We start from the raw sequence: 13,114 nt of genomic DNA on the forward strand, positions 1-13,114 counted from the left end.
TCAGCTACTGCTGAGAGATCTGTGTGAGTTGTTTTGAATACAGCTACAGTGACTGTGCAGTCAGAGATAAAATAACATTAACTCTGCTAAAGATATGTATTTGGAAAAGGACTCGGGGTTCCACATGTCAGTTGTCTTCACCTCTGAACTACTTAAGAAATTTAACTCTTGATTTAGCTCTTAAAAACAAGCATGAGTGAAAGTTTCATAGACAGGATTAATGGCTTAGTAAATTAGTCAGCGATCATTTACAGCTGGGACTCACTTTAATTTGAGCTCAATTACAATGACTGAAAATCACCACGAGGACTATCTTACACTTATCTGGAGTCCTTGGGAATGTCGAAACATCTGTTGAGCTGGCACTTTTAGACCAAAATCAATTTTAAAGCAAAAATACGTCTGAAATACTTTGTTTAAGTGATTTTATATTATGGTGTGCTTGAAAAAGAATCCTTTTAGGGCTTTAAACAGGCATTTAGTGGAACATATCTATAAAAAAGTGTCATTTTAGTAATTCCTAAGATTCTTTTCACAGTGACCTTTTAGGTCTTTAATATCTTCTTACAGACCTATAAATCATTGAGATGATAATTTCTTTGTGGTGTAGCCTTTGCAGCCATTTTACCTTCTCATGTAAGATTTTTGTAATTGGCAAGAACAGAAACATGGGGGAGCAAGAAATCCCCCTAGTTTCAAGGCAAGGTAAAAAAAAAGATGGAAAGCACTCTCTTTGAATTTTCAAAGAAATCCATGTGTGTTAAGTCTGCAGAACACAAAACACCAGTTAAAGACCTGCTGTAAGAAGCAGAGATCCCTGCTCTGGGTATGCAGGTGTAAGAATCTCTCAGTGAGGCTCCTCGTGGTAAGGAATCCATAGGATGCACTGCCAGACCTGCCATTTGTGCATTTATTTTGCTGTCATGGAGTCTGCTCGTACCTTCACCTGGAGTAATGTATGTTCCACAACATAAAGGATTGTAAAAATGGCATAAAATTGGTTTCTTAGTATCTTTATCTTACATTAGTATATTAAAAAAAGTCTTCACTAGGAAGTGTGGAATTGACTGCTTAAGTAACTATTGGTGTTAAAAATGGGTGTAACATGAAGCTGAAAAAAACCCAAACAAACAAAAAACAACAAACCCAAAAAAGAACTCTGGGGAAAAAAATCCAACAACGCAGACAGAAACTGTATATTAAGAAAATGAGCCATAGAAATAAAACCTTTGCAGACTCAAAGAAATGTACAAAAATACAACAGCAGAATGCGGGTGCCAAAGGCAGGAGTTTCTTTCGAGCTGTCCTGCAGCCACTACAAAGTTACTACTGAGCAAAAAGATCTTTGTGAAGAAAGGAGATGTCTTCATCTTCTGCCACAAAAGAAGAAGAAATAAAAAGGAATTGTGCTGTGAATCTCCATGAAGTGGTCCAGACCAGCATGAAACCAGCAGCAGCAAGGGAAAGAACTAAAGAGAGCAATGAAAGCACTGGGCAGAACACTGTACAGATTGACACCCATGAAAAGCTTTAGAAGGCTTCAATACAAGAAGCCAAATTGCAAGCCCAGTAATCGGTGCTGATATACATGTTCTGCCCTGGGCAGCAGGATGGCAGGGGGAACTGTTCCTTCAAAAGCCTAGAACACTGCTGTTTGAGTCACTTGAGTCTGGTCAGATGCTGGTTAGGAGTGTAAAATACAGATTCCTCTGCTCTTACCAGCTCTTGTCACTGATTCACAGCTCAGCAGTTACTCTGACAAGCACCACAGTTTAATTTCCAAAGCAATAGCTCTCATTAATCACCAAACAGGACTCAGCTCTTTTGAAGCTTTGGTCTTGATTTCTCAATTAGATATTCCATTTATTGCATAGAAAGGCTGGTAGTTGAACTGTGCGATGTCATATATAGTGTCCAATCTCTCTGCTTTTGTAAAATGGTTGGGAGAGAATTAATTCCATTACTCTAATTCTTTATTTCTTTTCTTTCCAATTTGGTCATGTATTAGTTCCACCTCTTTCCAAGTGAGAGCTTTTTGCTACATCTCCACATAAAGGAGATTCCATGGTGGATTATTGCAGTACTTGCAGCATCTTTGCATCAAAAGTGATTGACTTCTACTGAGCAAGGAAAAAACTGCTAATATAAATTGTAGAAAAGTACTTATGAAGTTGTTTCTGGATTTCTAATATAAATATTTACGAAGAGCCAACTCAAAAGAATGCTCCTGATGAGAATACTGGACATGGTTTCAATAAATGTAAATACCAAAGAAGTACTTGTGATTCTTCAAAAATATAATGAGATATACTTGATTCCTGTAGTGGAAATGAATATTAATCCTTGGGTTTCTTTATGCTACAAAGAAGAAAATACTACTAAGGAAATGGCAATTTGTTTTGGCTTAAGAATATCTGTTTTTCTCTTTGCTCCTTAAAAACCCCTGCAGCAGGGATCAAGATTAAGAGGTTTTATCCACTCAGGTGTCTACTAACAATGAATTAGAAAAAGAAGAAAGATATTATTCTTGTTGCTGCAATTTGGATTGTTTTCAGCTTCATGATGCACTTTTATTTTTCTTCCAGTGGTATTAATTAATGTCAGAGAAGGTGTGCATGGTTTATATTTCATTAGTGCTTTTGTGGAGGGAAGAGAGCAGGTGTATGCATATGCCTTGAGTTTAACTGCAGGCTCTTTTGGAAGGCTTTGTTACTTAAAGAATGAATATCATAAGAACTTCTGAGTTTGGTTTGTAACTCTGCCTTTGAAACATTATTCTGTATAGATATGTATTGTAAGAGGATTTTTTATTTGATGGAGAGTAAGTCTTTAGAACTATAGAGTTGTCTTCTAGGCTTTACAGAAGCACAAGGAAACTGACTCCAGGAACTTTTAAAAACAGAGTTTGACACCTTAAATTCTGGAAAAAAACAAACAAAAAATACCCCAACCACAAAACCCCCCCTATTTATGGCACTCTAACTGATGACCTCAGCCACAATAGTCTTTTTAAACTGATATTTGAATGATGATTGTGGTAAAATGAGCCATTTGGAACAGAGTGAAACAGTTTCAACCAGAGTTCTGTGCTTAGCTCTGTTTTGATTTCACCTTGCTTTTGACTCCCTGTATCTGAATTTACAGATACACCAGCCGCACACATCTTGTTTTTTGTAGCATTCATTCTTGACACAGGTTTATCTAGAGCTAATGTAACTGAAAGATTTCCTTTAATTTTTAGTTTTTTTGGTGGTAGATGTTTGTACAGTTTGTTCAGTCTCAGTCCAGCACTGCAAGAGAACTGCAAGAGAAAACAGTCCTTTTCATCAGAGATATGTGGCTAAGGTGCTTTCAGGGTTTTATGAGAGCACAGCACATATGTATGTATACGAGTTTAATGTGTTGGGTCCTTACATTTAGCCAGTGATTCTCAGTGGAATTTTTTAATTAGTGTTGCTAATTTTACTCCACACTGTTTTATAAAGTGTGTCCTACGTTTTATCTTATTTTTGTTTGTGGAGAATTTCAAGAAGAACAAAAAGACTGACTCAGTTCTTCATTTGTTCTGAACAGCATTGTTCAATCAACTACGAACCAGATGTTGTAGCTGGAAGCACAGAGGCACTAAGCAGGAATGCCAGAGAGAAAATAAAATAGAACTCATTATTCTAAAAAATAATAAATGTTCCTGTGCCAAACAGCCACTTTACTCTTCATTGTTCTTCTAACCTTTGTTTTTCTGCACTGTAAAGGGCTATTTAGCCTACACAGATAATTACCCCACAAGTGAAAACACTTGCTGCAGTTTTCTCTTTTGTGTATGTGTAGTGTGACTATTCCAGACAATCTCAGAGAGAGAAAAAGTGGTTTTAAATGTGAAAATGGGATTTCAGAACTACAATAATGAGGCACTTTGATTAAAGTGTAAAACTCCACACTAATAATACTTTTCTTTGATACTGACAAAATTTAAGCCAACAATGTTCTTATGATTGGCTTATTACTCATTTATGGCTTCTTTTTCAGAGATATTCTCTCTCTGATATTATTTAAAGAAAACCCCTTTTTTGTCAACTGCTGGTGCTCAAAGTGGTAGAACTTCCTTGGCAACATCAAATGCCCTTGAGAATTCCACTTATTTGAAGCAGCTATATTTTATGATTTGTTTTCTTTTGCAGTAAGTATTTTTTCTTTTTTAATTTAAATTTGTTTAGGGTGTTTGAAGAGCGTGAACAACCATCTTTGCCAAAGGGGAAACATCAGCTGTATAAAACATTGCATGTGCCATGCATTCCTCGGAAATTTGTCCAGTCTGTACAGAGTTTTAGATTCTCAAAGCAAAGACCAGAAACAGGTGCAGTGTGTTTAATGACTTCAGTGAGCATTTGGGGTTATTTTTGTGCAAAAGAGTGGGTAAGTGATGATAACAAATCTAGTGAAATGCTCAACTACTTATAGTTGAAGCCAGGCTTTCAATGGAAGTTGGGTGCTTACCTTTTTTTATGTTCTGTAAATCTTGCATGTCTGATTTCTCCCTTATCTGTGCAATGAGTAAAGTAACATGACAGATACACCCAATGTGCGGTGTCAGAAACATCTGAAAAGAATTTAATCTCAAATCTAAAATACCTTAACATTGTTTGCATTAGTACAGTAAATATTAAACAGCTGTTGTTTGTTTTGTACTTTCATACTTTGTGATAAGTTTCTTTTTGCTCTCTATTAAAAGGAAAATTTATAAGGTTTGTTCCCAAGTTCTGTTTAACAATGCCATAATTTGGATATCTAATCTTATTGACAATATCATGTAATATTGGTAAATTTAGGGAAAGAAGAAAAAGAGAAATCAGTAGAACTTTCAGTGGCCACCAGCAGTTCCTCCAGCCTTGCAGAAAATTTATCACAGGTGTGTTGCTCTCCCACTGGTAAAAATATGAAGTTATATAATCTGTTTTATGTGGTTGTTTAAATTTAAAACACTTCAAATACACTTCATGGTATTATATCTTACATAAAACCTGCTAGCACTGTAAATTGCTAATCATGGTAATCTGCAATTTCTTGGTAATCACAGCAAAAATCTTTCTTTGGTGCCTTTTCATTCTGAAAATATCTGTCTTCTTACAAAGTGCATTCTAATGCCAAAATCGAGGTGGACCATCTTACCAACTCCTTTTGTATAACAGTTTTTAGCATTTAAAATCACCTCTGTAGATTCTGTATGTAGCAAATATTTGGAACTCTAAAGGAGGATCAGATCCTTCTGTTACTGATGAATTATGAGCCATCTACTCCATAATGAAGGGTTTCATAAAGGACTGAGTGTACAGGACAGCCCGCAGTTCACAGCTCCATTCTGAGGTTTGACCAGAAACAGAAATCTGGGCTGAGAGGAATAAAACCATGAACAGCACTCCTTGGTGCACTGCAGGAGCCCACAGCTCCATTTTCTGTCTCTCAGCCATAAGAATATAGTTACTGTGACATTTTTTAAATGGTGGAGTGAATTGCAGCTTTATCCAGATACAATATTTTTTTATTCAAATACAATAAACTAATCCAGAAGAAAGCTGGAGGTACAACTTGCAAAGTTGTGAAAACCACCAATAGTCTCATGGAGTGCAAGACCATTCATAGGAGCCATAGATTGTTAAAGCATTAAATGGAGAAATCAGAGGCGGTAAGGCCACAAGGGATGGAAGTGTTTATAATTGTGTTTGCTGTGCAGGAACCTGGGGAAGTTTCTACCTCTAAACCATCTTTCTAAGGGATATTTCACTGGATCTAATTAAAATCAAAATGTCATGAACAACAAAAAATCAGGTAAAAAAAGTTAGCATAACCAGTTGTGATTTTCTTAAGAATTTCAAGGGAAGTGAAGAATGAGATGAGTAATCACTAAATGGTTTAGCGTGAAGTCTGTGTGGAAGACAAAGCCTTCATAACACAAAACAAGATGAAGGACAGTGACAGGACTGAGTGGGGCAAGACCAGAAGAAATTTCAAGCAATTCTGATTTGTGTCTTAGGGAGTTGGACATGATGAGGATGATGGAAGGGCTGTTGCCAGGGTAATCTAGAGATGAGGCTGGGAGTCTGGGGCCTAGAATTGCACTTAGACAATTGTAGGAAGCAGTAAGTCAAGGTTAAGAGAACTTTAAGAAAAGGTGATGGCAACAAGGAAAAGAAGATGGAGTCTGAGTAAAAATAAAAAGATTGGAAGAAAGAAGGTTGCTATGCTTCAGAAAAGGTGTGCTGTACACTACAGGAGTTGAATGGCAGGCAGATTCTGCAGAACCAGCTCTTTTGTCCCCTACCCTGAATAGAACTCAGTTTGATACATTTTGTTAATTAAAAATAAGCAAGAACTATACATTCCCTGTAAAATAATGTGCTATTTGATGCTGAGGCATAGATTCCTCACCCTGCCCTTAAGGCACAAATACATGCTACATAGAAGAGTGATGGCTTCTGCTCTGATGAAAGTCTGTGAGGGTGAGAGTATTTCCAAGTTTTCTGCAGTTTTTCAATCCCCACATGAGACCTGTTCTGACTGAGACTGTGGGGATGCTCAGTTGGCCTCCAGAGGCACAGCCAGGCCTGGCCCCAGCCCCTTCTGTCCTCTCAAGCATGTGCCACCAGGCTGCAGCAGCAGCAAACCTGCATGAAGTTTGTAAATGGCATAGCATTATTTGTGTTACAGAAAAGCTAATTAATAACATCTAGTTAGCAGTGCTGTGACTAGATATTAAAAGATTACAGAATACAGGGTATCACGCTGTCAAAATGTAGGTAAAACAAAGAAAAGGTTTTTACATTGTCTGATCCTTAATTTCTGGTTAAAAGAAGGGATTTTCACAGTCTAAGGAGAAATCAGAGTGATATTGTTGAAGTGACAATTTCACTTGCTGCCTCATTTGGGTTTTTTCTGTCTTTTAGATGGTTATTGGCACTGCAGGGACTAAACACCCACAAACAGCCCAAGTTCCATCAATAGTAAGCATAAAAAACCAAGTGAAATTCAGGTAACCTTTCTTTAATAAAATACTTTTCCTTCTTGAGGCTGGGGTTTATGGAAATAGTTCACATTTAGATGAACATTGAACTTTGCCTTTTAGACGGTCAGATCTTCCAAAGCAGCTGACTTCCAATCAACACTTTGAGAGTGAAAATGCAGTAATGGGTAAAGTACTACTGTAATTTTTTTGATAAGGTTGGATCAAATAGTTAGAAACTAGGAAATTCTAAGGACCAGATTTTATTTCTGGCATCGAGAGGGCCACCATTTGCATTTCTTTTCCACCTTGATTGTTTACATCAAAATTTGAGTATAGCAGACAGGCAGAGTCCTAATTAAAATAGAGACTTAACTGCTCAGTTATGTGGATTTAGTCTGCACTGACCATAGTGAATGAAAGGATCTGTCCAACATCTCTTGTAAATTCATACCCGAGTCTCAAATTACTTGGGTAAAATGAAATCTGGTCTTAACATCTAGCCAGAAGGCACGAGTAAATGCAAAGAAAAGAAATATAATAAACCCAGGAATTTAGGTATCTTGAAGAATCAGATCAAGATTGTTAAAGATGAAAGTTAATTGGAGAAAAACATGCAAAATGCTTACAGAAAAAAGCCAGGGTAGTTACAAATACACCTGTACTTTTCGAAATCACAAGGAACTGAGCTTCAGTTTAAATATTTCTTTTTCTAATTGAACTTCCTATTTAGATGCATGTAAAAGATTATAGCCTAAATTTTTTTTCAAAGAGAACACTGAAACGTAGGACCTTAACCCGCAGTGCCTGAGATATAGCACAGTCTGAAGCTTAGAGCAGAAACTCTGACAGCAGAAAGTCTGATAATGTTTCTTCTCATTTCTCCTCCTGACTCTTGCCCAGTTCTTTAAACTACACTTCATCACTGTCACATGGATGTGCTTTTCATATTGTTCCCACCTGGTTTCTATTGACTATTAGCCCTCTCAGAGAGTAATAGTTGGAGTAGACAAACACAGCACTCTCAGGGAACAATGGGCAGGTTTGAAGAACACACCAAACTACAAGCAGCAGCCTCAGTAATGCTTTGACAGCAACGAGTGGCAGAACAAGAGGTAATTGTTATGGACAGAGCCACAAAGTGGGTTGTTAAGAAAACCACAGTCAGAACACTTCCTTACCAATAGCAATGCCAAGCTAGTGAACTTTTCTCAAGGATTCTTTCCCACAATGTCATTTTTATGTGTCTGTTTAAAATGCTGTTACAATACAGGCAGTGCTGTCTTTTTTGTGCAGCAAGCCAGGAGGCCAAACATGTTGATGAAGAAGCAGATGAGCACATGGACTGTTCGTATGTACCTCAAGTAAGAAAAGCATTTCTTATGTCATAAGTAAGAAGTTTATTTACAATAGTCAAAGTATTTTGACATACTTGGTTCAGTTGGCAAGAGGCAAGTCTCAGAAACTGGTAAAGTGTCAACTGGTGCATAACATTTTCATTAATGTCAGCTGATGAAATGTTTTGAAAAAAGTCTGCATTTAAAACTCACTTCTTGCAGAGCACTGTAATAAATAAACAGGCTCAGCGCTGCCTCCACTGAGAACATATTTACGGTTTAAAGGATTAATGGTATTTTGGGAAATGTTGTATGTTACAAACATCATTGTTTATTTCTTTTTAATAGGATGTGCACACAGGTTTTAAGCCAAATGAAGATAATCCTGACACAGAAGAAGAAAGTGCAGAACCTTTCTTAAGAGCACCTAAAACACCTGACTTGAAGGGGAAAAACCCACACTTCTCAAGAACACCTCTATTTGACTCGTATGATCTCAACTTTTATTTTGATTCCGAGCAAAAAGTTGTACTCACACTTATTGTATAAGCATTTCTTTTCTTTTTGAAAGATACCAGCAAAATAATTTTCTAGAAAGCTCTTCTGAAAATATTTGGAATTTTTTCCTGAGTTGTGCTTGATATTTATTAAGTTTTCTTCCTACAGTATCATTTCCAGTTGAAGCTGTTTTGAAAGATCAGTATTTTGCTTAGAAGTATATGAGACACATTGTCTTTTCCAGCAGTAATATTTGTCACTCTGATTTCAATCTTTAACAGGCTTTTTTGGTTTTATTTGTTAAGAGGGCATGGAGTTGGTAAGAACACCACCTCCCTTTACTTTAAAGAATTGTATAATCTGTTCTGTGATGCAAAAAGCAATAATTTATGGAAGCTATGGGGATGTAAAATAGAGAAAAAAAAAAAGAGGAAAATGAAAAAAATAGAAGGAAAAAGGCCATCTACATCACTTAAAAAACTATTGATACAATTTCTACCTTTCTGTATTTATAGCATTCAAAATTTAGGTTGTGAAGAAGGAACATCAAAATCTCCTGCTTTCTTTTCTCACATGAACTTCTCCCAGAAGTCACCTGGCTTTAATTTATTTGATTCTTCTCTCTTTGGAGCACAAAATTCATCTGATGAGGTAAAAATGATTAATTGTGAACATTACGGCAAAATATGTGAACAAAACAGCATTTACGCTGAATGAGATTTTTCAGACTGGTTATCTTTGCAGCAAGCATTTTTTTAATGTCTTGGTTAATTTTAAGCTTGATGTTCTTTGAAAACATTTAATCCCTTTCCTGGCAACCCCCCTGTGATGACTTTTAACCAAGTATGAATCTCTCTCATATGGATCATGTACAAATAACCAGTGACTCAATTCACCAAAAGGCTTCTGGCTCAGTGTTACGGTTCAAATTCAAGTCCTCTAGCAGACTTCACAACTCACATGCTTCTCCTGTGTGGTTTTGTCTTGGTGAAGAACAGTGAGAAGGGAAGAGAGCACAGTCTATTAGGGTTACTGAACAGCAAATATGGATTAGCTATACTCAAATGGAGGCAGGCAACTGAATGGAACAGGGAATGGAATCCAGGTCTTCCATTTTCTCTGCAGGTTCCCTAACTCCAGTGCTGTAATTTTTCCTCTCCTGGGCTATTAGGTAGATAATTGGGGATCCAGGGTAGATGTGTGCATAGGACAGGGCTTAGGTATCACTGGGGAGTGTAGATCCAAAAGTCCTTATGCAAATGAGGGATTTGAGGCCAGGCAGCTCCTGTTGCAGAGGCTGTGCTGAGTCTTGTGGCTACTGGCTGGGAGCTGCAGCAGGGATGAGGGAGAGCACCATTTCATTCTGGGTTTGGCAAGATACCTGTGGCTGGTGTGTCATAGCATGAACTGTGTGTAGGAGAGAACACGCTGGTGTGTGGTTTGTGAATTGCTTAGGAATGAGGAGGGTTTTAAGTCACCCAGTGCTGTCAGAACCCACATTATGTTGTGCCTGCCCAGCAGCAGAAGCCAAGAATTTACCAGGCTGTAGCAGATCTGGGACTCTTTAGAGTTAGATGGGGGTTTTGAAGTACTTCAGTATCTATTTTAAATCTAGGAACTCATTTTAAGAGTAACAAATGGTTATCCTGCTACTCTCTCTGGCAATATGAGGCCTTATTCAGTAGGAAGTATTTCTGTTGTTGCTTGGAGGTTTTATAAAATGTCATAGATTTGAATAATTTTGAATAGTTTTGGTTTAAAAAATCAGCATTAAGTCAGGTCAGCTTTTGGTCTGTTATCAGTCTGTTTTTTTCCTAGAAGAATAGAGCAAGAGCATTTGCATATAAATATCATAAAACCCATCTGCATGCAAATACCATAAAATCCATCTGATCAAAGAACTTACTTGTAACTGATAAACGCCTTTAAATCCAGGTTTTGTAAAGGCAGCTAACATTCACTGAGACAGTGTTTTTCTCACAAAAAAGCAAATACATATCAGCATTAAAGTTTACTTTTGCCTTTCTCATTTGTTAAATAAAAAAATCTGTTTGCATTTCAGACAGAGGAAAATTTTTCTGTGGGAAACCTGAACCCTCTGTCCCCACATGAAGATATTGGTAAGTCTGAAACTCAGATGTACTTGTGTGTATCAGCTCTCTTCTGCTTGTGCTCCTGTGACTCACAGGCTCATGATCCAGCTTAACAGAGCTCCTTTGGCTGTCTGAAAAGATGTTCAGCTGTGATCATGTAGCTCAGTGGTTTATTGTGCTCATTTGTGTTTTAACAAAATTTTTAGCTTCAATCTTCCCTTGCATGTTGGGCTCTAAACATCTTATGTATCACGGAAAAGAAGAGATATGAGAAAGAAAGAAATAGGGATAGTGTTCAGTGTGTTTGAAGCAAAATGAGAGGACTTGCAAGGGAGAGGACAAAGTCCAAGCATTTCAATGAGTGATCACATTTTTCTCTAAATAAACACTTTACCAGATTCTATTTACAAATACCTCTGGTGCAAAATGTATCATGCAGAAGTGTTTTGTTGTTCTAAACCATTCAAGTGCTCCACACTTTACTCCATGTCAATTCTGAGAACAACTCCCTGGAATATCATCTCTGGTGCAGCAATAAACACACAACTGTAGGAGGATTCTCAGTGGGATATTTGGTACAATATGTTAATAAAGAAGCATATGCTGAATGCAATATTCACTCAGATTTAATCTAATCACAAATATTATATGTATTCCATATAGGAAGCTTCTTTGGGAAACCAGAAAATGAGGACGCATTTGTCTTTCCCTTCCCCTCGGAATCAACTTCTCATGCGTTTGGAGATGGAAAAGATGATGTTAGTTTTTCATTTGCCTTTGGACAGGATCAGAGATCATCACAGTCTCCTTCTATGAAAGGTTTTCATTCTTCCACACAAAATACAAAGCCATTTACATTCTTTTGAATACCTTTGACTTCCTTTAAATTATTTTCCTACTTAGCCTTGACAAATGTTTCCAGTTTCTTGAGTTAGAGTACCAAGGATTTCTTCTCCTTCCATTTCTTGTAAGAATACATAACTGCAATTGCTGCAATGCGTATTCATCAACAAACGTTTTGAGATTTTCTTACTTGTCTTTGAAAAGTGTTTGTTCATAAACTGTTATTATATGCTCTTGCTAAATTGGCATTCAAGAAATATAATTTTAAGGTAGAGTGTTAAGTCAATGTCTTTGAGAGCATTCAGCTTCTGATGTAAACTAAATTACTTGTGTTAGTTAAAATGACTTGTAGCAGTTAAAGCTGAATTTGAATTAAAGACAATGTTCTTGAGTATTCTGTGTATAACAGCTGATTCATAAAATATTTGAAATAAACATTTTTGTTAATGTTATGTTAAAGTTTTGTAGGTATTTCTTAATATCTGAAGCGGAACAATGATGCAATTGTAATACTTAACATTTCATTTTCTTTCTCTTTCCCCTTTCTCTTTCCCTTCTTTTCCTTTCCCTCCTTTTCCTTTTCCTTTTCCTTTTCCTTTTCCTTTTCCTTTTCCTTTTCCTTTTCCTTTTCCTTTTCCTTTTCCTTTTCCTTTTCCTTTTCCTTTTCCTTTTCCTTTTCCTTTTCCTTTTCCTTTTCTTCTGACAAAATCCCAAGAGGAGTAGAGTCTCTTCCCCTCTGCTGCCCTGCAAAACCCTTAATGACCAAAAGTTTGATTATCCCTGCCACTGTTTCTTTTCTGCCAATTTCCTAAATGCCTCAGGACTAATTTTATGCCAGAGATTTGTGAAAATTTGATATTTTTTTTTAACTGGAAGTGAATCAGGAAGTTTTAGTAAAATCCTGTTGAGGTCTAGCTACTAAGAAGTGAGACACAGCTTTTCTAATCTCCTGCATACCTGTCAATCTGAAAAACCTAAGGTAGAGGCAGGTTTGAGTCTCTACCTTTTATTTTACACTGCTGACTGATATTCTGGGATCATTTAGAAAGCCAAAAGTTTAATTTTGTTTGCTCAGTTATTCTGTAAACAAAGATCTTTCCTGATGAATTCTGTTATCTGTGCCTAAGATGTTACAGGGTAGAAGTCAAGGCTGCAGTTGAAGTGGGAGAAACCACAGTCCTAGGTCTTGCTGGATGTTTACTGACACAAATTGGATAGGCTGATTAACAACAAAGCAGAGAAAGCTGCTTCAGAAGAGGCAACCTCCCAGCATTTGGGATACTTTTCTGAGGCCTAAGACCATGAGCTTCTTAGACACACTGGGATTTTTTCATTGGTGCCTGTCACAT

The 13,114-nt window shown here is 37.0% G+C and overlaps 1 protein-coding gene across 1 annotated transcript in view; it reads left to right on the forward strand.

Moving 5' to 3' along the window:
• The window catches only part of C5H14orf39 (chromosome 5 C14orf39 homolog), a 34,108-nt gene extending 22,320 nt beyond the window's left edge, over positions 1–11,788 (forward strand). The window contains exons 11-19 of the mRNA XM_038139290.1: positions 4,215–4,354; positions 4,827–4,906; positions 6,939–7,024; positions 7,118–7,182; positions 8,291–8,358; positions 8,680–8,819; positions 9,345–9,480; positions 10,892–10,949; positions 11,586–11,788. Coding sequence (XP_037995218.1) covers positions 4,215–4,354; positions 4,827–4,906; positions 6,939–7,024; positions 7,118–7,182; positions 8,291–8,358; positions 8,680–8,819; positions 9,345–9,480; positions 10,892–10,949; positions 11,586–11,788 — 976 coding nt within the window. The remainder of the gene's footprint in view (positions 1–4,214; positions 4,355–4,826; positions 4,907–6,938; positions 7,025–7,117; positions 7,183–8,290; positions 8,359–8,679; positions 8,820–9,344; positions 9,481–10,891; positions 10,950–11,585) is intronic.
• Positions 11,789–13,114: the final 1,326 nt, after the last annotated feature.

Source organism: Motacilla alba, chromosome 5 (assembly GCF_015832195.1).
Source record: "Motacilla alba alba isolate MOTALB_02 chromosome 5, Motacilla_alba_V1.0_pri, whole genome shotgun sequence".
Lineage (NCBI taxonomy): Eukaryota > Metazoa > Chordata > Aves > Passeriformes > Motacillidae > Motacilla > Motacilla alba.